Source organism: Eubalaena glacialis, chromosome 6 (genome assembly GCF_028564815.1).
Source record: "Eubalaena glacialis isolate mEubGla1 chromosome 6, mEubGla1.1.hap2.+ XY, whole genome shotgun sequence".
NCBI lineage: Eukaryota > Metazoa > Chordata > Mammalia > Artiodactyla > Balaenidae > Eubalaena > Eubalaena glacialis.
Genome location: NC_083721.1, coordinates 113,734,736 through 113,757,181, shown reverse-complemented (window position 1 = coordinate 113,757,181; position 22,446 = coordinate 113,734,736). Strand labels below are relative to the sequence as shown.

The 22,446-nt window shown below is 37.7% G+C and overlaps 2 protein-coding genes across 2 annotated transcripts in view; both read right to left on the bottom strand.

Annotated features, from left to right (window-relative positions):
• Nucleotides 1-3,871: 3,871 nt before the first annotated feature.
• Nucleotides 3,872-21,121, bottom strand: C6H3orf33 (chromosome 6 C3orf33 homolog). The gene is made up of 5 exons (XM_061193527.1): nt 21,000-21,121; nt 19,102-19,161; nt 11,928-12,075; nt 6,921-7,081; nt 3,872-4,636 (listed from the first exon to the last, which is right to left on the bottom strand). Exons 1-5 carry the CDS (start codon nt 21,111-21,113, stop codon nt 4,235-4,237), a joined length of 885 nt encoding a protein of 294 aa, XP_061049510.1. The 5' UTR covers nt 21,114-21,121; the 3' UTR covers nt 3,872-4,234.
• The window catches only part of SLC33A1 (solute carrier family 33 member 1), a 43,201-nt gene continuing 32,813 nt past the window's right edge, over nt 12,059-22,446 (bottom strand). The window contains exon 7 of the mRNA XM_061193525.1: nt 12,059-12,075. The gene's annotated coding sequence lies outside the window, so the exon portion shown is untranslated. The remainder of the gene's footprint in view (nt 12,076-22,446) is intronic.

The window sequence follows — 22,446 nt, the reverse complement described above, 5'->3', positions numbered from 1 at the left end:
TTCCCTATAATATTCCTCCATGACTGTGTACTCCTCATCAAGCCTACCATGAAGTACTCAGGTCTAACTATTTCTTTGGGTCTTTATTTCCTTATGAAGGCTCTTGTGTCATATAAAACTTGTATTAAATAAATATGTGTGCTTTTCTCCTGTTAATCTTTGTCAGTTTAATTTTCAAACCCAGCCAGGGACCCTCAGGTCAAGGAAAACTTTTCCCTCCTCACACCACAAAAAAGAGCCAGAAAATCATCTCCACCCCAGCTATCCCAGCAGCAGTTGCTTCTCCTTAGTATGTCTGCCATCTCTTTTAATGGTGACTTAAGCAATAATGACTCTGCTGGTGCCTTGAACTTCTGAAATGCTGCTGTTTCTTGGCTTCTTGAAATATGCTGTCTCTTTATGAAGAGTCACTGTCTTCAAACCAATGCCATATGCAACCATTGAATTTAGGACAGACGGTCAACAATATGCCCCTTGACAGCACATGGAATTACATTTCTCCAGGGAGAGACTCATATCTCAAAGATGTAAACTTCACATTGGTGAGGAATCAAATGATGCTGGAGACCCTTCTACACTGTTAGAGGGAATGTAAATTGGTACAGCCACTATGGAGAACAGTATGGAGGTTCCTAAAAAACTAAAAATAGAACTACCATATGATACTGCCATCCCATTCCATGGCATATATCCAGACAAAACTATTACAATTCGAAAAGATACATGCACCCCAATGTTCATTGCAGCACTATTTACAAAAGCCAAGACATGGAAACAACCTAAATGTCCATCAACAGATGAATGGATAAAGAAGATGTGGTACATATATATACAATGCAATACTACTCAGCCATAAAAAAGAATGAAATAATGCCACTTGCAGCAACATGGGTGGACCTAGAGATTATCACACTAAGTGAAGTAAGTCAGAGAAAGACAAATATCATATGGTATCACTTATATGTAGAATCTGGAAAAAAAAAAAAGATACAAATGATGCTGGAGAAATCCAGAAGAGAATACAACTCTTGGCACACCATTGCCTGCCTGCTTCAGATGCAGTTAACTCTCCTAAAGCAGGTTTTGCAAGTGTACCAGGTTGGTATGAGGTACTGACTGGGATCTTTACCATGTGCGGAGTTACCAGAGATGAGAGACAGCAAAAGTGTTGGGATCAGTGGCCCTAATTTTTCTTTGACTCCAGTTTTTAAAAGATGGCATTTCAGGCAGCAGATTCCCAAGCTTTCCCAGGGGTGGGAAAGGTCAAGCCAATTTAGAAGGTTCCATGACCAGGAGATATAAGAGGTCTTGGAGTAAGGAGGAGTTGGGCAGTTAGTTTGTCAGGCAGCAACCATCCCTGCCCTCTCCTATTTACATAGGGTAGAAAGACTTGACATTAGCACTGCACTCTCCTTTCTACAAGACTGAAGGTGCCATGTATCCTGTTTCCACTAAGTTTGGAAATAGTGATTATCTCTTTCCTGACATTTACTAAGCCACTGGACCTCATTTTCCTAAGGAGAAAGAAGCATGATAAAAAGAGGGAAGCAAAAGAGGAAATGCCTGGTGGTCAGTTTGTGACCACAGGAGTTTCCTATAAGTTGGGCTGACATCATAGAAAGTGGCAGGAATGATCAGGCTTGCTAGTACACCCCCCAACATACACAGTGAGTGGAGTAACTAAACCCAGTAACCTTCCACAAGCAAACTCAAGTGTCCTTCCCATCCCAGATGGTGAGAATCCAGCAGTCAAAGGCTGTGGACTAGACTGCCTTGGGAGTCAAGCAGGTGGGGAAAGAAGAGTTAAGAATCTCCCAAGCCTGAGGATTATGATAGCGAGCCCTTATGGAGCCCTCACTGAACAGTAATTGTCCCATGTGCTAGAGAAGAGCCAGTATTTGTTCATCTGTCTCATGGATGGAACTAACAGAAACACCAACACAACAAACAGAAAGCAACATGTAAGGAGCCCTTAGTTGTCTGTTTTCCTCCTTTGGATGTTGCTGGAATATGCCTTTAGCTGCCAGTAATGACAGTGCTGAAAGATACGTATGGCATAGTTTTCACTCTTCTCCCAAGTTTTGTTCACCATTAATTACGATAAAGCTGGTATTGCTGTCAACATGGCATATATAAGAAGTATGACTGAAAAATGAAAAACAAATAAAACCCCAAAAAGGAAATGTGGATCTAAGACAAAACAGATTTGAAAGGGCCATAAAAATTCAACCTTTTAGAAATACAATAAGAACTAAACTCATCTGATAGAAATATATTTAAAAAGTAAAGGGTTCTAAATACCCAAGATACCAGAAGGAAAAAAGGTCAAGGAGAAAACGGTGGTCATAGACCCTGTTGTTTTGAAGATAAGAGACTAAGAAGTAGTAAATCCTCTATTTGAAAAAGGTAAAGAACCTGGGCTTTGGTCAAAAATTCAGCCTAAAAGGACTTTTCCACTTTTTCAGATGGCCCTGTTATAACCATCTCCAGTGACAAAGATCTAGCCTCTCTGCAATTATCTAGTTCACCTTGCCCTTGGACCATCAAACAAACTCGTCTGATCAGGGTTCCCTACTATATCTTCAAGGGAAAGATTAGACCAGGTCACCTAGTCCCCAGAAAGACCTGCACCAGCCCCACATTCACACAGCTTAACTAGAAAGACAAAAGCTGGTAGAGGCCATCAGTGATAACTGTGATGAGATCTGACATCATTCGGAGGCAAACCGGGGGAAAAAAAAAAAGGCTCAAGAGCTTGCCACAAAACTAGTTTAACATCCCTAAATAAAAATCTTGTTAAAATCTCTAAATAAAAATAAAACAACCTCTTAAAACAAAAAGCTAGTGAGGCATTAGACCCAGGGAATAAAAACTACCACATAACTTCCTATCCTACCCCAAAGATGATGAAATAAAGTCACACACACAAAAAGTATCTTTGGAAGATTTGAGACCTCACTAAAAATTAATGTTGTTTAATTAGAAAATGTTGAGAAATCTACTTTGCTATGTTTTAAACAGGAAAGCAGCAGTTTCCTGTTTTAATCAGGTAGCAGCAGTAAACTTCTCATTCTGTATTACTGATTCTGACAGGAGTCAACTATTTAGACCAGATGATACCTCTGACTTTGGTCAGTATCACAAATCATTAAGAAAAACTTCTGGAGGGACCTCCCTGATGGTCCAGTGGTAAAGAATCTGCCTTCCAATGCAGGGGACACAGGTTCGATCCCTGGTCAGGGAACTAAGATCCCACACGCGGCAGGGGAACTAAGCCCACACGCCACAACTACTGAGCCCGCGCGCCTCAACCAGAGAGAAGCCTGCACACTGCAAGAAAGAGCCCGTGTGCCACAACTAAGACCTGACGCAGCCAAAAATAAATAAATAAATAAATAAAATAATTATAAAAAAAAAACTTCTGGAGACATTGTGGGTGGATTATTGCTGGTGTTGTGAAAGAAGCTTATACTGTCAGGAGGATTTTAGCAGCAACTATGTGTGTACATCACATCCTCAAACCAACTAAAACTGTCTTTAAAAATAAAGAAATTTACTATCTCACGTAATAAGAAATTGGGAGGCAAGAGAGTTCAAGCCCTTAGGGGCTCGACAATGTCAGAAGGCATCCTTATTCTTTTTATCCTGTGTGCTGCCATCCTCGGCTCATTCATGATTTTGTCCTCAGGATTATCCCCCTCATCTAACAACAGGTAGAAATAAGCCACTCTTTACTAGTAGAAAATGGTCTAAGTGACCTTCTCTTGTAGCTCTGCCTCAAATTCACAAGCAGTTATAAAGCAGTGGAGAGAAAAGAGCAGCCTCAGACATGATGCATAAAGAGTCCCTTTATTATAAGTAACCAAAAGTAAACAAATACTCTCTTTAAACAAAAGTTAAATATGGCTGCCCAAAATGACTAAAATAATACAATGGCCAATAGTTAAACTCTCTCTTCATATATTATCACTACATGTATATCGCCCTCAACCTGATAACTTTTTATAGAGCATTTCATTTTTCCTAAAAGGATATTACATTAATCACAATTTATTTAAATTATTCTGATATTACATTTATAAGAATAATCTCTTAAATATTTAAATACATTAGAATGCAACTTTGATCATTTGGGGAAATTTTCCATTTCAACCCAATGAAAAATATCCATTATATTTATCCATTATATTTTATTCTTTTTGGAGTAGGTCACCTCCAGATCTCTTGGAATATTTCATCCTTTTCTACGAAAGTGTATGCGACTCAGAAGTTCTCTGAACTTCAGTATTAAGGAGTAGTTATTCATGTTTTCTTTCCATGTTTCATAAGTCCTTCTAAATTTGTCATAATAACTTTCTTTTTTCAAGTTGAAATCTGATCCAATTTTTTTTAAATAACTGTCTTTTTTCCATATTTCTCTCCAGGAGCCTTTGAATTTTTCCAAATAACTTTCTTTTTCAGATTCTTCCTTCCATATTCCTTCTCCTTTTTTTAAGGCTATTAATTCAGCTTTAAGTAAGTTTCTGTGAATTCTCCAATAGATTTTAGAATCATAATTTAGCCCTTTAACGAGAACAGTTTTGCCAAGGCCTCTTCTCAAAATTTCTTCATTCAGACTCACACTAAAATATCTACCCTTGAATAAAAAAATAACACAAGCCAATTATTTAATAAAGTTACTAGCATACCTGTAACACTTTATTTACTTTAAAATCAGTCATTCTGCAGCTTGAGTCCTCCAAATAAAAGTCAAAAATATAAATGCAAAAGGGTCCTTAAGAGCTTAAAACAGTTAATGCTAAATCCAAGAATTTCACTACTAGCAGAGACCATTGCTCAAAGACAATTGACTCTTTTATAACATATAGTCCTCCACAGGCTCACTGGTCTCCTACCCAAAAATGTGTAAAAGCAATAAAGTACGAAAAGCGTTTTTTGCTTTTATTGTTGTCGTTTGGAGGGGAAATGGAGCACACACCAGATAGGTAAAATGACAGGAGGCCACAGCAAAAGAGAAACTAAAGAAAAGTAACGAAACTAAAAAGTAGACAAACGCAAAATGAAATGAATCATCACTGAACTGTTAATTTAGGTTCAGAATTCCAGTGTCGAGGAAGGCACTGGCATGTAAATACATTTTTAAAAGATGTCCCGTAAAATAATGAACATAAAAATAGTCCTGGCCCTTGAATCTTCACCCTTCAGGAAATTTCATTCATACCTCACTGCCTAATGAAACCTAGATAAATGGGATTTTTTTTTTTCTCGCTAATTTACAATGTAAAGGAGATCCTGCTTAGCTATTTCCATAGTCCTTGTGGGATTTTAACCTAACAAGATTAATTTTAGCAAAGTATTAGTAATTTATAGCTTCATTAGACAAGTAATTCACAGTTAAATTTTTTTAATGTGAAAACTAAAGGTTTAAAGTAGGAAACATTTCCTAAGACTATCTAAAGGAATAAAGTAAACTTTTGTTCCTTTAAATGCAGTAACTTTTGGTACATGATGATAAGCGGCTAATAAATACAGTTTTAAAGGGATTATCATATTTGTCTCAGTGTTTTAAATTTAATGAGCTGAACCAAAATAAAAATAATTAAAATTCAACCTCACACTACAGTAAAATTCAACAGAAGTAAATTACCGAAATATGCATAAAGCATAATTTGGTCACCTTGTAGGAAAGAGTATGAGGTAAAGACAGATAAGGTGAAGTGTGGGCTCAGGAGCCAGGAAGAGCTGGGCTTGAATACCGGTTCTTCCACTTGGTTACCCGGAGTCCCCCCTGTAAATGGGAATAAAATGATTCCATAGGGGGGTTTTGAGGATAAATAATATATACTCCTCAACTGAAAAGAGAAGTTAATATTTTTGTAAGGCCTTTGGGATCTTTTATATACTTTTGTATTATCAACTTAGTCAAGTGTAAGATGCTTCAACCAATCGGTATTGGGTAATTCTTATTTTGAAAGAACTGAATGTGATCTGGACATGCAAAAATTAATGGATTTCATTAGGTGTTCTATTAATAATTCAAAAAGCTTTTAATAATTAAAATGGTTACAATTCTAATCACTTTAATGTGAGGTTATTCTTCTCTTCAGATTATTCTTGTTTGTTATATAATAAGGAACTTTAAAAATAAGAAAAATTACCCTCAATCCTGTTATAATAACATTTCAACTATTTTATTTTTCCATGTTCTTTTTTCAGTAATTGTCCACCAAAAGAAATTTGGAAGACGGCACATCGAAGGACTCAAGACATGACAGGGCAACAGTAATGAAGCTCTAAGGCATCCCCAGTTACAGAATGGCTAATGGCCAATCATAAAGGTAAGGAACCTGAGGCAATGTCTTCAGATGACTGACTACTGATCATGAATAGTATTTAAATAGGCTCAATTTAAATATGCCCAGTAGTATTAAATATGCTCAATGTTTTTAGAGTTCAAAGACTTATATGTTAAGGCATACCTATCTACAAGGTATTGGACCAGAATGAGCAATATTTACCTTCAGAAAACACCCTTGCTCTTTGCAATTTCCAGTTGACAAGTCGCACTCAACAAGTGGTTTATAATAACAAGTGTGATATAATATCCATAAATAAATGTATAAGATACTCCTTAAACTGGCAATGTCCAGAGTCATTAATAATTTGAAGTTTTTTTACTTTTTCTTAATTTTCTAGCTTTTCTATAATAAACATATAAACATAATTTTTTCTATAATAAACAAATTTTATAGCAAAATTTATATATAAAACATCTAGTTCTCGATACATAATCACTGTGAGTAGTACTTTAAAAAGACAAAAAAATTCAGTCTCATTATATATTCAAGGTTCTGATTAATGAGTTTATGTATTAAATAATAAGAATAAAATATTGCTAGTTATTTCTTCACACTACTTACCTTATTCACTAAAAGGTAGCAAAAGAGTGCTGAATTCTCCTTTCCAAGAAGTTGGAACCATACTACTTGGGAAGGTTTTAGCTCTTTTTGTAACCACACCTTCCCAGTTTCAGTGAGTTCTACTCCAGCCAACTTAACCAGCAAAGCACCACACGGCTCTTCTAAAAGGGTTAGGTAGAAAAGAGTTTTAGCTTTAATACCACGTTGCAAAAGCAAATTCCAAAGTCATTTGGGCTCCAAAAAACAACTGGATATATTATGTTTATTTATAAATACCCAGACTCTCTGGATATAGATCCATTCATTTCTAGAGTCAACTTGTCTTTTAAAACAATACAAGTATGTAACAGATGGAATAATTTCAAAAACTAATTTCAGTAAGCTCCAGAACAGGATGTGGGGTTTAACCAATTTACCTTTTTTTAAAAAATCTGCCAGATTTATTTCTATGCACACATACATGTAATGCTACAAGATATGTCGTTCAATAATACAAGCTCCTACGACCAATAGGACTGTATAAACCGCGTTTTCACTTAATGTACTGAGGATATTTTCCCATCTCAATAAATATTGATTAATATCAACATTTTTTTTATATACATTTTACAAAACTGACTCCCAGACAGGATTTTATCAATTTTTTATCCAAGTAACATAGTGATAAGAAAGTTTGGGCAAACTCTTGATAAAATTTTAACCAATTAAACTTTAATAACAAGATTTTATTGTAGAAAAAGTTTATAACTTTCCATAAAGGATAATGGCTGACAAAAAAAAAAATCTTAATGACTTTTTTTTGAAAGAAATTATACATTTAACATATGTTAAACTCTTATACAAGTAGCTGAAAGTATAAAGTTAACTTCATTCAATTGCTAGGGAAAAAGTAATACTTGAGTTCAGGAAGATATCCTAGAAGCTTGCCACAATATTATTTGATGATAGAAAAACATTTTCTTTAGGTCATGGGTTCTTGAAACCTGTCCTAGAGTTTCAGTTAGAGAAGTATCAAAAGGTGTAAGTAGGATTATGTCCTTAGAAAAGTCTGTGACATAGTAAATACACAAATTAGATTAAGGCAGAACATATAATAAAGACTAGATGAATTCAAATCACTGGTACATAATGAGTTAAGGGAAGCCTGAAGATTCTGAGGTCTCTCTTCAATCCTTTAATGCTGCCATCAACACCAGCTGCCTTCCAATAAAACAACCTCTGGTCTTTAAGACCAAAACTTTGGGGACCAAAAACATGAATCTAAGTCAACACTATCAACCTTAAGTATTAATGTCCTAATTCTTCACTTCACAAAAGGTCATTGGAATTCCTTTAAAATCAGCAATTCCCCATTAAGCATTTAAAATATGATGCGGCCAATAAAAATTTAAAAATAAATCTTCCAAGAACTAATCTACTGAATAAGGTTAGTTATATCCATCATATATTTTTGCCCAAACAGTTGAGGTTTTTTTGAAAAGGAGATGTAACTTTTAATGCTTATGATGTCTAATTTTAGCTTTGTGTGAATCCCTCTATCTTACCAGCTCTTCAACAAATCTTTTATGCACATATTTTAAAAAAGCCTAATTCATACTGGATTCGATGACACAGATGATGCCAAAGGTTATAAGGGGACAGCAACATGGGCTCCAGTGGAAAAGCCCAAGAGCAGGACTTGGGTTTTGCAGAATGAACAGAGAGGCAAGAGGAGGAGTAGAAAGTGAGTATGTCAAGTAAGGGAAAGACCATGGGCACCTGGAAAAAACTGCAGACACAAGATGAATACTGAAGCAAATCACCACTAAGGAGTCTGTTATATTTCTGTTCCATCAGATGGGTCGGAAACTTCATGACTAAATATTCTTAAGGTTTTTATAAAGATAGTACTTGATAGAAAAACAACTGATTTATACCCTCAATTTAGAAAATATTATAAGTGAATTCATGACAATGGACAATTTCACGAGACAGGAGTATCACATATGTCAAAAAGATTATTTTTTACCATCCGGGATAGGAGAAGCTTTGAGTAATATCCTCACTAGACTGCAGGTTTTGTGACTACTGTAGGATCACATCCATTGCTTGCCACTATATACTGAGATTGTGACAAAACAGCAGGCATTCAGTAAACATTTACTGAAGAAATGAAGTGTCCTAAGAGTTTCGCTTCATAAAAATTTTCAGCTCTGTGTGTGTTTGCCTCATCATACACACCAAAGATAAGATCATGGAAGGAAGGGATATCACAGAATAGTCATGAGGAAGGAGTCTTGGAAATATTATAATGCTCTTCTCTGATGGTGGTGGAAACCATAAGCCAAAACTAGAAACAGAACACAAGCTCTCCACGCCAATACACATTCTACTTCACCACACAGACTCTACTCTGATGTAGTTATCTGAGCTAAATCTTTTTGGTTAGAATGGCCTTAATTTGGGGAGCCTGAATCTTAGCCCTCCTTCCAATAAAATCAAAAGTCCATCCCTGGGACTTCCCTGGTGGCGCAGTGGTTAAGAATCCACCTGCCAATGCAGGGGACATGGGTTCGATCCCAGGAAGATCCCACATGCCGCAGAGCAACTAAGCCCGTGTGCCACAACTACTGAGTCTGCGCGCCACAACTACTGAAGCCCTCACTCCCCAGAGCCCACGTGCTGCAACTATTGAGCCCACGCACCACAACTACTGAAGCCCACATGCTCTAGGGCCCACATGCCACAACTACTGAGCCCGTGTGCTGCAACTACTGAAGCCTGTGCACCTACAGCCTGTGCTCCGCAACAAGAGAAGCCCACGCACCGCAATGAAGAGTAGCCCCTGCTCGCCGCAACTAGAGGAAGCCTGCGTGTAGCAACAAAGACCAACGCAGCCAAAAAAAAAATTAATTAAAAAAATAAAAAAAAATAAAAGTCTATCTCTATCCTACAGGCCAGGTAGTAAAAATAGTGAAAGGAACATAAGGAGCTTTCAATTAACAGCTATTTTTAAATGAAAAAGATTATGCTGTAACATCTTATTATATCATTCAAAATAGTGCTTGGAAAGCAACCTTCTAGTTCTACAACCATTTTATAAGTAAATAGGTTTAACTAATGAAAATGCAAAATGATCTCTTTAACAACTGACATCAACAATTTATGTCAGTTACAAAAAGTATTAACACTACCATGACATTTGCACTGGTTATCATCTGTTGGGACGAATAACACATGTCTGTTTCTTTAACTTTTGCATCTCTATACATAAAGTTGTGGACTGGGTAGCAGAAAATCTGTTTTCTACCTTTGATTTCATCAACTGTTAGGTAGATGGCTTCATACATGGCCTTTAACCTCTACAGAAAATATTTAAATAAGTTGGGGGAGAAAAGTAAGTTTCCTTTCAGCTCTAAAATTTTGATTGTTTGTACCAACTTGATAAACATTTTTATTTGATGTGAAACCCATTAATAACAGTATGTGTATACGGCAGTTAGAGTGCTGTGGCATTGCTCGACTTCCAGGGCAGATTCCCACTGAGTACCATCCCTGGAGTTGTACGATGTACAGCCTGGACAATCACAAGTGATGACCTTGCTGTCTAAGCACTAAAGAATCATCACTATTTCAGACAGGAGAGATTTAAATTATTGCAGCATTATTACAACAACTGAGAAGGTAGAGGACTTATGAAGTATAAACCATGCTTAGAGCTGAAATGGCCAACAAATAAACATCTCAGGTATCTTTCTCTAGGGAACAATACTGTTTGATTTGTTAAAGAAGTCAATCATGTCAGGTATGTTTGGGGAAAAAAAATCAATCTTATTCCTTTGCAGCCCTATCTAATTGAACAGAGTGATATTCATTCATCTGAGGCTAAAGAAATAAGAATCCCTTTCTTCAAAACAGTAAAATAATATTAAGAAGATCTTTAAATATAACTCAGTTAATTCATTTGACAAATTTTGCCAAGTCTCTGTTGGCTAACAATTATTTTTCTAGGGACTGCAAATAATGAGATAGATAAGAAAAGTTCCCTGCCCACCAGGGGCTCACAGTTTAATAGAAGGATATAAACCTAGATATATAATTACAGGAAAATGTGTTTCAGTACTGTAATTGCAGTGTGTATAAATTGCTTGGGGGATAGGAAAGAAAAAGGCTAATTCTGCTTGGGAGTTAAGGAGAGCTTCACAGAAGAGCTGACATTTGAGCTAGATCCTAAAGAATCCACAGGAGCCAAGTCACTCTGGGCAAAGAACTATGCCCAGGGCATGAGAACACATAGAAGCAGCAGGCATGTCTGTGTGGCTGGGGGCTTTGCCATGAAGCAGGGAGAAATGGGAATTGCAGCAGCAAAGCTATGGACTCTGCCCAGCTCTCCAGCCTCCTTTGGTGTCTCTTGTCCCCTTCTTCCCTATGCCCCGGCCAGACGAGCCTTCACATGCTTACCAAAAGAGCCAACTCATCCCTACACATATTCTTCCTAGCCAGCCCCCTTCCATTCTTCGGGTATCTGATTAAATAGCAACTCCTCAGTGAGGCCTTCTCTGACCACCATATATGTAGGTTCGCCCTTCATACAACCTCCAATAATTCTCATCCTATACCCTGATCCTTTTCTTCATAGCTCTTAGGACAATTTTTCATTTGTTTGTTGCCCATCTTCCACCTGTACTATAAGCTCCAAGGGGTAGAGTGGTCTTGTTTATTTCACTCCACACGTACGGCTAGCATAGGACCTAGAACATAACATGTGCTCAATATTTGTGGAATAAATGCTTGAATGCCTGAATAAACCACTGAGTGGCTGAATGAGAAAAGGAGGGAAGGAAGAAAAGAAATCTAGAGCCAAATTAAATAGTTCCTGTATGTAAGTCAAGAATTTGGACTTTCCCTCATAGACAATGGAGAGTTACTAAAAATTAAAATGACTTTTTTTTGCTATTTTTAAAATAACTTCTAATAACGGAACATTAAAATAGTTATTTAGTGTTATTATTTTTGCACCTTACTTACTTCTCCACGAAGATATAATAGGTAAAGTAATGGGAATATGTTCAATCTCTAAACCATTCTCGGTTATTCGGCGTAGTCGTCCTCGTAGTTTAACATTCCTTCTTATAAATTCTACTGGAATATCTGAAGAACTTGTGAATTTTGATGTCTGTTGATTTACAAGGAGAAAAATATAACATTTTATTACCATTTTCATATTAAAATTAAGCATGTCAAATTCTCTAAACATTTTAAAGAAGATATAACCACTGAAATTTTTTAATTTGGTTCTCAATTTTATATTAAAATTTTAATAAGATTTAACAGAAAGTGTTTATTGGAACATTATTGAGAAATCTTTAGTCATTATTTTACTATTTCAAGCTACTATATAGAGAACATTAAACAGACTCCTAACTTCTAAAAGCTTACATCCTCGAAATATGACACAATCCATCAAAAAGCAGTGAGTCTGAACATGGCACCACACAAATCTGGCTAAACAGTCACTCTCCTATACTATAGATGTACCATGTATTCATGCAGGTACTGCTGGGAGAACCTAACCAAAACTGAGGCAAATTAAATTTGACTACTAATCAACAAGGTTTTTTTCCTTATTTTTTATCTCATAGGAGAAAAAGGCCCCTCCTAAAAGGCCAACATTAGGAATTTATTTAAATACCTAAAACCTCGGAGTTAGTCAACATTTTATATCTGTGTCTTCCATATTAACAGTACTATAGAGACAAGCCTAATTCATAATCATGGCTGGGTGAGAGCCTCATACAGGCAGAAGGATAAATGAGTACCCAACTTCCTAAGATAGTAAAGTTGGTCTAAACATTAAAAAAATATTTTTCAAACAAGAAAAATATTGTAGCAGACAAATCCAGAATGTGGAACATTAAAAATGGGATAAATGACTTGGTTACTCTAACAAATCAAAGGCGTAAAGGGGAAAAAATGGGGGTGGGGGTCTAGACTGTTATAAAATAAATGACTCATAAGAGATATAACAAACAAATGCAATATATGGACCATTTGAATCCTGATTTGAACAGATCATCTGTTGAAAAAAGACACCACTGAGACAATCAAGGAACTCTTAATATGGTCTGGGTATTAGATGATGCTAAGGGGTTATTAATTATCTTAGATGTGATAATGTTCTAGGACAGACGGACACTGTGAGTCTCTTGATGCGGCACAACAGGAAGCAGTATACACCGTCACCTTCTTGTTCACACGAAATCTACCAAGGAAACACAAATCCAGACGGTGGGACATTCTCTAAGACAAGTGGCTTGGGCTCTTCAAAAATGGCAGTGTCATGACAGACAAAAATTAAACGTAAAGATAAAGTGGGACTGAAAGTTTAGATTAAAGGAGACTAAAGAGACATGACAACTAAATACAGTGTGTGATCCTGGACTGAACCTTAGACTGGGGAAAAAACAGCTACAAAGGATATTTTCAGAAGATAAATATGAATATGAACTGGATTTTAGATATTACTGCAAAAATGTTAAATTTATTAGCTGTGATATTAATGTGACTATGTAGGAAAATATCCCTGCTCTTAGGAAGTACACTATGAAGTCCTTATGGGACAAGTTCCATCATGTGTGCAACTTGCTTTCAAATGGTTTCACTGAGGGAGCGAGAGAAAGCACAACCATGCAAAAATGTTAACAACTGGTGAATCTAGATAAAAAGGAGGCGACTGCTTTTTCTGGAGAAAACACTGTGAGGGAAAAGATTCTGAAGGTATGTATTGTCAGCATTCGTTCAAGAATGTGGAATATGCAGAATGTAAACAAAAGGGAAGAGAAATCCTAAATCAAACACACATGAAAAGTTTGAGTGAGTCACCTGACAGAAGTTGTCTACGAAAAGTTTATGGGAAAGACAGAGAAATGTGGGCTAAACATCCACGCAGATGGCTCCCAATATGGTTCTGTGACATCGCTAGGGCAGCACTGATGAGTTAATGTCAGTGGGAGGGGCACTCTAGGAGTAAGCCACGGGGCTCTGACCTGGATCCTCTCCTCTTTAATATGATCACCAGTGACTTGAATGCAAGCATGAGGATCGAACATCAGCAGGTCTGATGCTTGGAAGGGTATGAATATTAAGTCAGAGTTAGTATTTTAAAAGATCCTGACAATTAGAATGAATGGCTACAATATAAAAGTCTGCCCCTGTATTCTCCCAAACTAAAGGATAGAAGAGAATAAAGTAGCATATATGAAAAAGATTTACAGGTTTTAGTTAACTGTGGACTCAAAATGAGTGAAAGTGTGACAAGGCTGCCAAAAACAAAAAGTGCAAACTCCCTCTCCTCTTTGCCCACCCCCCCCCCACTCCCCTCTGCAAAGTTCCACCCAAAGCAACATTATTAGGAGCAGGATCCAGAACAAGAGAGGTGAGGGAGAGAATACTCTAAATCAGGCTCTAAGTGGAATCTATCAGGCTGTTCTGGGTGTCATATTTCATAAAAGACTTCATCGAACTGGAACAAAGCCAGAAGAGGAGAAAAAAGATGGTAAAGAACCTGGAAACTACATCACATGAGAAAACCAAGAGTATTTTGCACAAGGAAGGCAAGACTTAGAAGGAGTAGAGAGGGACGTTAAAGATGTCTTCAACTACTAAAGGTCCATCCTTTAAATTCTGAGGTGTTTTCATTAAAGGATACACATAAAAGGGCAAAAGCGTGCCTTGATGCTTGGAGTTTTGGAAGTTATTAAGGAGCTAGGGGAGGAAATGGAAAAACGTAGACCCCAATGTTCTACTTTCAAGTAGCTCACAGTCTATGTGAAGAACCTCTAAAGGCAGATCCCACTGCATCTACCTCATGATGGGAGGAATCCAATAATCCCTCAACAGCCAAAAGTTCAGTGCAGCATTTCTGTGACACAGAAGGCATTATCTGGAAGAGGAAAAGACAATAGGCATAAAACCAGAAAACAACTATAGAGCAACACATGAATAGGTTTAATATAAGGTGTAAGTGCTAAAGGGTCAAAATGGAAAGGATAGGAACACCTGAGGAAGACATCTTTCAACAAAAAAATCCTGAGTTTGTGATAAACACAGCCTGCTCTCTGGAGCAGGCAGAAAGATGATCCCACTAACAAGGGTGTTATGCCCAAGCTTCAGAGGCTGAAGGGCGTGTCCTAAAGGCAAACAGACAAAAGCTGGAAGCATCGCAGTGAAGAGAAAATAATAAGGGTTTTAAATTCAGGAAGATGTCATATGAAATCCAGTTCTGCCATGTACTAGCCGGATGATCTTGTGAGAGTTATTTCTTTGACCATCCACCTCCTCATCTATAAAAGTTAGGCATAAGAATACCTCTATCACAGAATTATTTTACCTATTAAATGAAATTATATATATAAAGTGCTCAGCACAGTACCGAACTTAATAATCCTTTTTTATTTTTAAATACGAAATTTGGAATTGTCAATCTGTAATTGAAAGAATATGAGAAACTGATAAACTCTCAGAGGGAAGAAGAAGGAGAGAAAACCAGCAATCCAAAAAGAAAGCTGGAGAGGAATTATCAAGGCTCCTTGTGGCAAGATATCAATGCAACATCCATTCCCAAACCCCTTCTCCCTTGCCAACATGCTCTGTATGGGGTGGAAAAGCTAAATGGCCACTTGCCCAGCCTACTTTCCCCAGCTAGAGGTGGCCATGTGACAAAAGGATGTGAGCAAAGGTCTACAGAGGGCTTCCGGGAACGTTTTTGCTTTTTGCATAAAAGGAAAAGATGCGGCTAGCACCTTCCTTCCTTTTTCCTCTCCTCCTGCCTTGAGCAGCCTGCTATAGAAGCCATCTGTGCCATGAGGAAAGGCAAGGAAAATCAGACAGACCTAAATTCTACGTTACTGAGCCGGGGAAGCAATGCTAGCAGCCTCTAACCTCCAAACTTCTTGTGACATGAGAAAAATCAACTTTTTAATTGGTTAAGCCACTGTTGATTGGGGTTTCTCTTATTTCTAGCTAAACCTCTCCAACTGTTCTATAACAGAGTTTTTTATCCCCTAATGTTCCAATGTTCTTTTTCTCTTCCTTAGTCTGCTCTTCTCATCACTATTATCAAAAACCATAAAATCTAAGAAAAAGACACCAAACTTAAGTCTAAAATAAATAACCTCATAACTATATATATATCTCATTGAATAATTTGCATAAGTCAATGATGTACCTAACATAAGCAGGATTAGGACATGAAAGTCAATGAGAAAAAAAAAAAAAGAATGAAAGTCAGTGAGAATAAAAGTGAAAATAATAAACAGTAACACACTCTGCTTTTAATATTACCAAAGTGAAGTATTGAACTATATACTAAAAATAACAAAAAACTTAAAATGATCTCTAATTGATTCATGTGTTTTTTTAAGGGCTAACAAGAGAAACGATCCCTCAGCACCATTTTCCCCTAAACTCTTAATCAGATAATTTAATATTTTGGCAATTTTGGAAACTTCAAAATACAGATATGTCATGGAATGTTAGAGATATAAGAAAACGAAAAAAGTAGAACGAAAAGAACTAAAGTTTCAAAAGCTCCATTCTAAGAATATACATAGGCTAAAAATGAATGACTTATAAAATCATGGAGGTGTTATAAGAAAGAGCCTATTAAATATAAGGTTAAAAATGAGTTCAAGCCCCCCCACACCAAAAAAGACAGCCACTTCAATAAATGGTGTTGGGAAAACCGGACAGCTACATGTCAAAGAATGAAACTGGACTACACTCCATGCACAAAAATAAATTGAAAATGGATTAAAGACTGAAATGTAAGGCCTGAAACCATAAACCTTCTAGAATAAAACACAGGCAGTATGCTCTTTGCCATCAGTCTTATTAGTATTTTTTTGGATATGCCTCCTCAGGCAAAGGAAACAAAAGTGAAAATAAACAAATGGGACATCAAACTAAAAAGCTTTTGCACAGTGAAGGAAACTATCAACAAAACAAATAGGCAGCCTACTGAATGGGAGAAGATATTTACGAATGATATATCCAATAAGGGCTTAATTTCCAAAATATACAAAGAATTTATACAATTCAGCATCAAAAAAACAAACAACCCGATTAAAATATGGGCAGAAGACCTAAAGATACATTTTTCCAGTGTATACCAAAGACGGTATACAGATGGCCAACAGGCACATGATAATATGCTCAACATCACTAATCATCAGGGAAATGCAAATCAAAACCACAATGAGATATCACCTCACACTTGTCCGAACTGCTATTATCAAAAAGACAACAAATAACAAGTGTTGGTGAGGATGTGGAGAAAAGGGAACCCTCATGTACTGTTGGTGGGAATGTAAATTGGTGCTGCCACTATGCAGAATAGTATGGAGGTTCCTCAAAAAGTTAAAAATACAACTACCATATGATCAAGCAATTCCACTCCTGGGTATTTGTCCAAAGAAAATGAAAACACTAATTTGAAAAGATGTATGTACCCACATGTTCACTGCAGCATCATTTACAGTGGCCAAGATGTGGAAGCAACCTAAATGCCTATCAATAGATGAATGGATAAAGAAGATGCGGTATGTATATATACAATGGAATATTACTCAGCCATAAAAAAGAATGGAATCCTGCCACTTGCAACAACATGGATGGACCTAGAGGGTATTATGCTAAATGAATAAGTCAGACAGAGAAAGACAAGTACTGTATGATTTCACTTATACATGGACTCTGAAAAATAAATGAACAAATGCAACAAAACAGAAACACAGTCATACATACAGAGAACAAACAGGTGGTTGCCAGAGGGGAGGGGAGGGAGGGAAGGAAAGAAACAGGTAAGGGAGATAAGACTAGGAGATAAACTTCTAGTTACAAAATAAATGAGTCACAGGTATGAAGTGTACAGCATGGGGAATTTAGTCAGTAATTATGCAATATCTTTGTATGGTGACATGGTAACTAGACTCGTGGTGATCATTTTGAAACGTATTGAAATATCAAATCACTACGTTGTGTAACAGGAAGTAACATAGTGTTGTAGGTCAATTTTACTTCAAAAACAAACTCATAGAAAAAGAGATCAGATTTGTGGTTAGGAGAGGTGGGGGTAGGGGAAGGGGGAACTTGGAAGGTACAAACTTCTAGTTATAAGATAAATAAGTACTAGGGATGTAATGTTCAACATGAGTAATATAATGAACACTGCTGTAAGTTATCTATGAAAGTGGTTGAGAGAGGAAATTCTAAGACTTCTCATCACAAGGAAAAAATTTTTTTTCTATTTATTTAATTTCGTATCTATATGAGATGATGGATGTTCACTAAATTTACTTGGTGATCATTTCATGAGGTGTGTAAGTCAAATCATGCTGTACATCTTAAACTTACACTTTCACTGTATGTCAATTACCTCTCAGTTTAAAAAGATGAGTGCAAGGCACTAAAACAAAAAGAAGGGAAAAGAGAGACAAAAGTTTTGAAATTGGTGTCTGGTGAAAAGGCAACAGTTGGAAAAGATATAGTATGATAAAGTAATGGGGTGTAGTCAATGATAATACAAAACAATATAGAGATAAGTGTAGGAAATAAATATATATAGAAGCAATATATCCATCGCAGTTGGATGACACATGACACCGACACTGAACATGACACTGAAATTACATCCTATGATAACAATAAGGTGTATTAAAAAATACTTGTAAATCTTGAATTATCAAATGGATTTCCACAATGTCTATTATTAATACATTATTGAAAGGGCAAAAAAATACACTAAATGAAAGCATAAATTATTTAGTTCTAAGGGACATAATTCAACGGCGATTTAAATTTAATACCACCATAGGAAACACTTTTGACTGTTTTCAACATCTGAAATGCAAATTTAGTGTTTACACCATTCTAGCAAATTAAATCCTTTTCAGATTCCTTTTTAAGCAGGAAGAAAAATGATTATGGAAATACAGGCTGTGCAATTACTTTCCATAAAATCCTGTGTATGTTACTTTTAAACCAACATCTTAAAATATGTTCATTGTTCTAAAATACTATTTAAAAGCTTCTAATATGAATAACAAAATGATACACTGCTTGAGATATCATCTTTCTCGTTTGAAGTGAGAAAAATTAACTGTCTGGTGCTTATCATAATGTCTTCTTCATTTTTTTAACTTACCAGTCGAACACTTCTTAGAAGTAACATTACTCCAGCTATGGCCATTACGGTGCTGATGTTCTTCAAAAAGAGATTTAATGATTAATCCTAATTATTATTCACAATAGTGAAAGTACTAATTAGAAGGCAGAAAAAAAAATCCTCCCTGTACCTAACTGCCCAAATAAGGCATATCCTTCAACTAAAGGTCCACTTCTTCCAAAAAAACTAACTGCCCACCCGCCCATTAATCTTCCCCTTTTTCTCCAACCAAACTGGCACACACAGTAATTATATACATAATACGGTACTGCCCTCTATTGATTGTATTGCTTTAACCATGAGTTCCCTGAATGCATGAATTAGTCTAATACTTCTTCTGCAAGGCCCACAGGAACTCCATAACCCTGAGTCTGCAGGCAGAATTTAAGTATCTGGTAGAAAACTTTATCACCAAAACCTTAAAATATAACACTTGGGAAATACATGTTGCAAACAGTTGGGAAAAACTTAGCGATGCCTTTAAAGTGCTTCGTTTAAACTGAAACAGACCTAAAGGAGTTTAATTAATTAATAAGGATCCTGTAATTCCCTCAACAGTGGTAATCTAACATGCTTTCCTTCAATAAATACAACTAAGCATATAAGAGATGAAGTTGAAAATATACACAAGGGTACATTCTGTGATTGGATTATTTGGAATGAAATATCCATGTGCTAACTTAACACTGTTTCCTCCCCAATGCTGATGAGGTTATTTTTTTAAGTTGTAATAACCAATGCATCTCTTCCTGCTTAACTGGAAGAACCAAGGCCTTGTCAATTTACATACATGTGTGTGTATATTCACATATATATATACTGTATTAATGCTACAAATATTTATCTAGCACTTACTAAGTGGTAGTTACTACTCTAAGGACTGAGCTGCACTGGTGAGTGAAAACAGACATGGTCCTGGCTCTTGTGCTGCTTGGCTGCAAAGTATTTGCAAAGCTGATGATCCTACTCAACTTCCCAGCAGAACTCAACAAAGTTCATCATTCCATCTGAAAACATACTCTCCACTTGGCTTCCAGGACACCTGGTTTTCCTGATTTTCCTCCTCCTCCTCCCTGTCTGTTCCTTCCTAGTCTTTGCTGACCTCCTTTTCATGCCCCAAATTCTAAATGTTAGAGAGGCCCCCAGGTCTCAGTTCTAGGGCTTCTTCAGGAGCTTTTCTGACTGGCTCCAAAACGTCATCGAAGCTTTAAATACTACTCAAGGTTTATGCAGCCCATTCCCAAATTTATATGCCCAGTTCTGATTTCCCTTCAATACATGACTCCTGTCTCCAGTTGCCTAGAACATCTACAGCTACGTTTAGATGTCTAATGACCATCTTCAAGTTCACACATCTCCATTTAGAGGTCTCATAGGCATCCTCAAGTTCACACGTGCAAAAAGCTCCCTAGATTTCCCTAACAATTCATTTATCCCAACTCCTCTATGTCAGCAATTTCCAACACCATTCACGAAGCAGGCAGCCCCCTTTATTCCTCTCTTTGTTAGAAAGAAAGGAATCACCACAATCCTCTCTCGTCTAGTCGCCGAAGATGGAGCCCTCCTCCCCCCCCACCCCCGCCCTTTGTTGGAACTCCAGTGGCCTCTCACTGCATTAAATAAACGAACTCGTCCACTCTCCGCAGGCCTATGGAGTTACGTGCCCTGCTTTGGTCTGTGCCCGGCCCTTCCCAACTGCCCCCGCGGCCCCGCACACGGTGCCCTGACCGGGTGGCCCTCGAGCTGCTCCCCCGCGGCCCTCCATGCCTCCCTGGCCCAGCGGGTCCGCTGCCCGGGCCTCCCCAGGACGCGTCTCCCTCAGGCTCGCGCCGCGCAGCCCGCGCCCACCACCTGCCCGACCGGCGGGTCTGCGGTACCCGGACGAGACGCAGGTGGTCGTCTGCCCATTGCGAGATCCACGCCACCACGTTGGGCGCTGCTCGGTCCCGGTCCGGCGGCGAGGTGCCGGCGGCCGCGAGCCTCCCCGCCATGTTCCCGGCCTCCCGCGAGCCCGCGCCGCCTCTTTGACCGGGCGACAGGGGGCGCCGCTCTCCGCGAGCGGGCGGACGTGTTCGCGCTCCTCCGGCTGGAGGGGAAGCCGTCCGAGCCGACCGCCGGGTCCCCTTCTCCGCAGCCTAGGAGTGGCCAGGGACAGGCCTCCCAACCCGTAAAGAGATATCTTCACAGTGACCCCAGCATTTATGCAGGGTTTTCCCACAGCGCAGGAGATCTCTGTGGTACGGGGACAGGAGCTGCAGAATTCCTGGCCATGCTGATGGGAGATGATCACTTTCAACTCGCCTAACTCACATCAGTGTGGGTAGCATGTGCCACACAAGAAAGAAAACTGAAGTAGGTCATCCCTTCCACCTTCTCCCAAATATAACAAGATGCGTATTTCTTATAGTTGAGTTGTTGCTTCCTAAGCCAAATATCAGATGCTCTAAATCTTTGAACTGTTAATTGATTAAATGTAGGGAGCTGACATATTCCAAAAATCAATACATGGATATTAACTTATTGTGGTAATCATTTTGCAATATATGCTTATATCAAATCATTATGGTGTACACCTAAAACTAGGAAATGTTATGTCAATTATATATCAATAAAAAATCAATAGTTAGTGTATTTTAAAACAAACAAAAATAAGTCACAGTACAGTGCAAATTATATAATGTTTATGAAAAAAAATTGTGTGTCTGAACCATGAAAAGCTGTGCAAGAAACCTGTAACAGGGATTACCCCTGGGAGGAAGGATTTGGGGGTAGGAATGGGAGGGAGGTTTCACTATCTGCCGGCTCTAATAGAACATTTTGCAATGACAGAAATGTTCTGTATCTGCACTCTCCAGTTTCATAGGTAATAGCCACATGTGGCTATTGTGTGCTTGAGATGTAGCTAGTGCAACTAAGGAACTGAATTTTTAATTTTATTAATTTTGATTAATTTAAATCATCACAACTGGCTAGTGGCTACCGTATTGGACAGTTTTGTTTTACCGTATGCATATATTCCCTTTAAAAGTCAAAATAGAGTATGCTGTATTCCTAATAATACATATTATAAGGATTGCTTCAAGGAATGTATTGTCTGAGTACTGTAGTCAGTGCAAAGTAAATACAATAGCTAACACTTAGATCTTGCTTACTATGTGCCAGGCGCCGTCCTAAATACTTTTCATATATTAACACCTTTGATCGTCATAGCAACTTTATGAAGTAGACACTATTATTAATCCCAGTTTTAAAGAGGAAGTATTTACAGAGTGATGAAGCCAGTAGCCAAGGTCACCCAGCCAAAAAGTGGTGAGCTGGGACGTA

Coding starts and splice junctions, on each gene's coding strand:
- C6H3orf33 (XM_061193527.1), bottom strand. CDS start 21,113: ATGGCGGGGAGGCTCGCGGCCGCCGGCACCTCGCCGCCGGACCGGGAC. Junction 19,162..20,999: donor ACCACCTGCGTCTCGTCCGG/GTACCGCAGACC, acceptor CTCTTTTTGAAG/AACATCAGCACCGTAATGGC. Junction 7,082..11,927: donor TATTATATCTTCGTGGAGAA/GTAAGTAAGGTG, acceptor TAACCCTTTTAG/AAGAGCCGTGTGGTGCTTTG.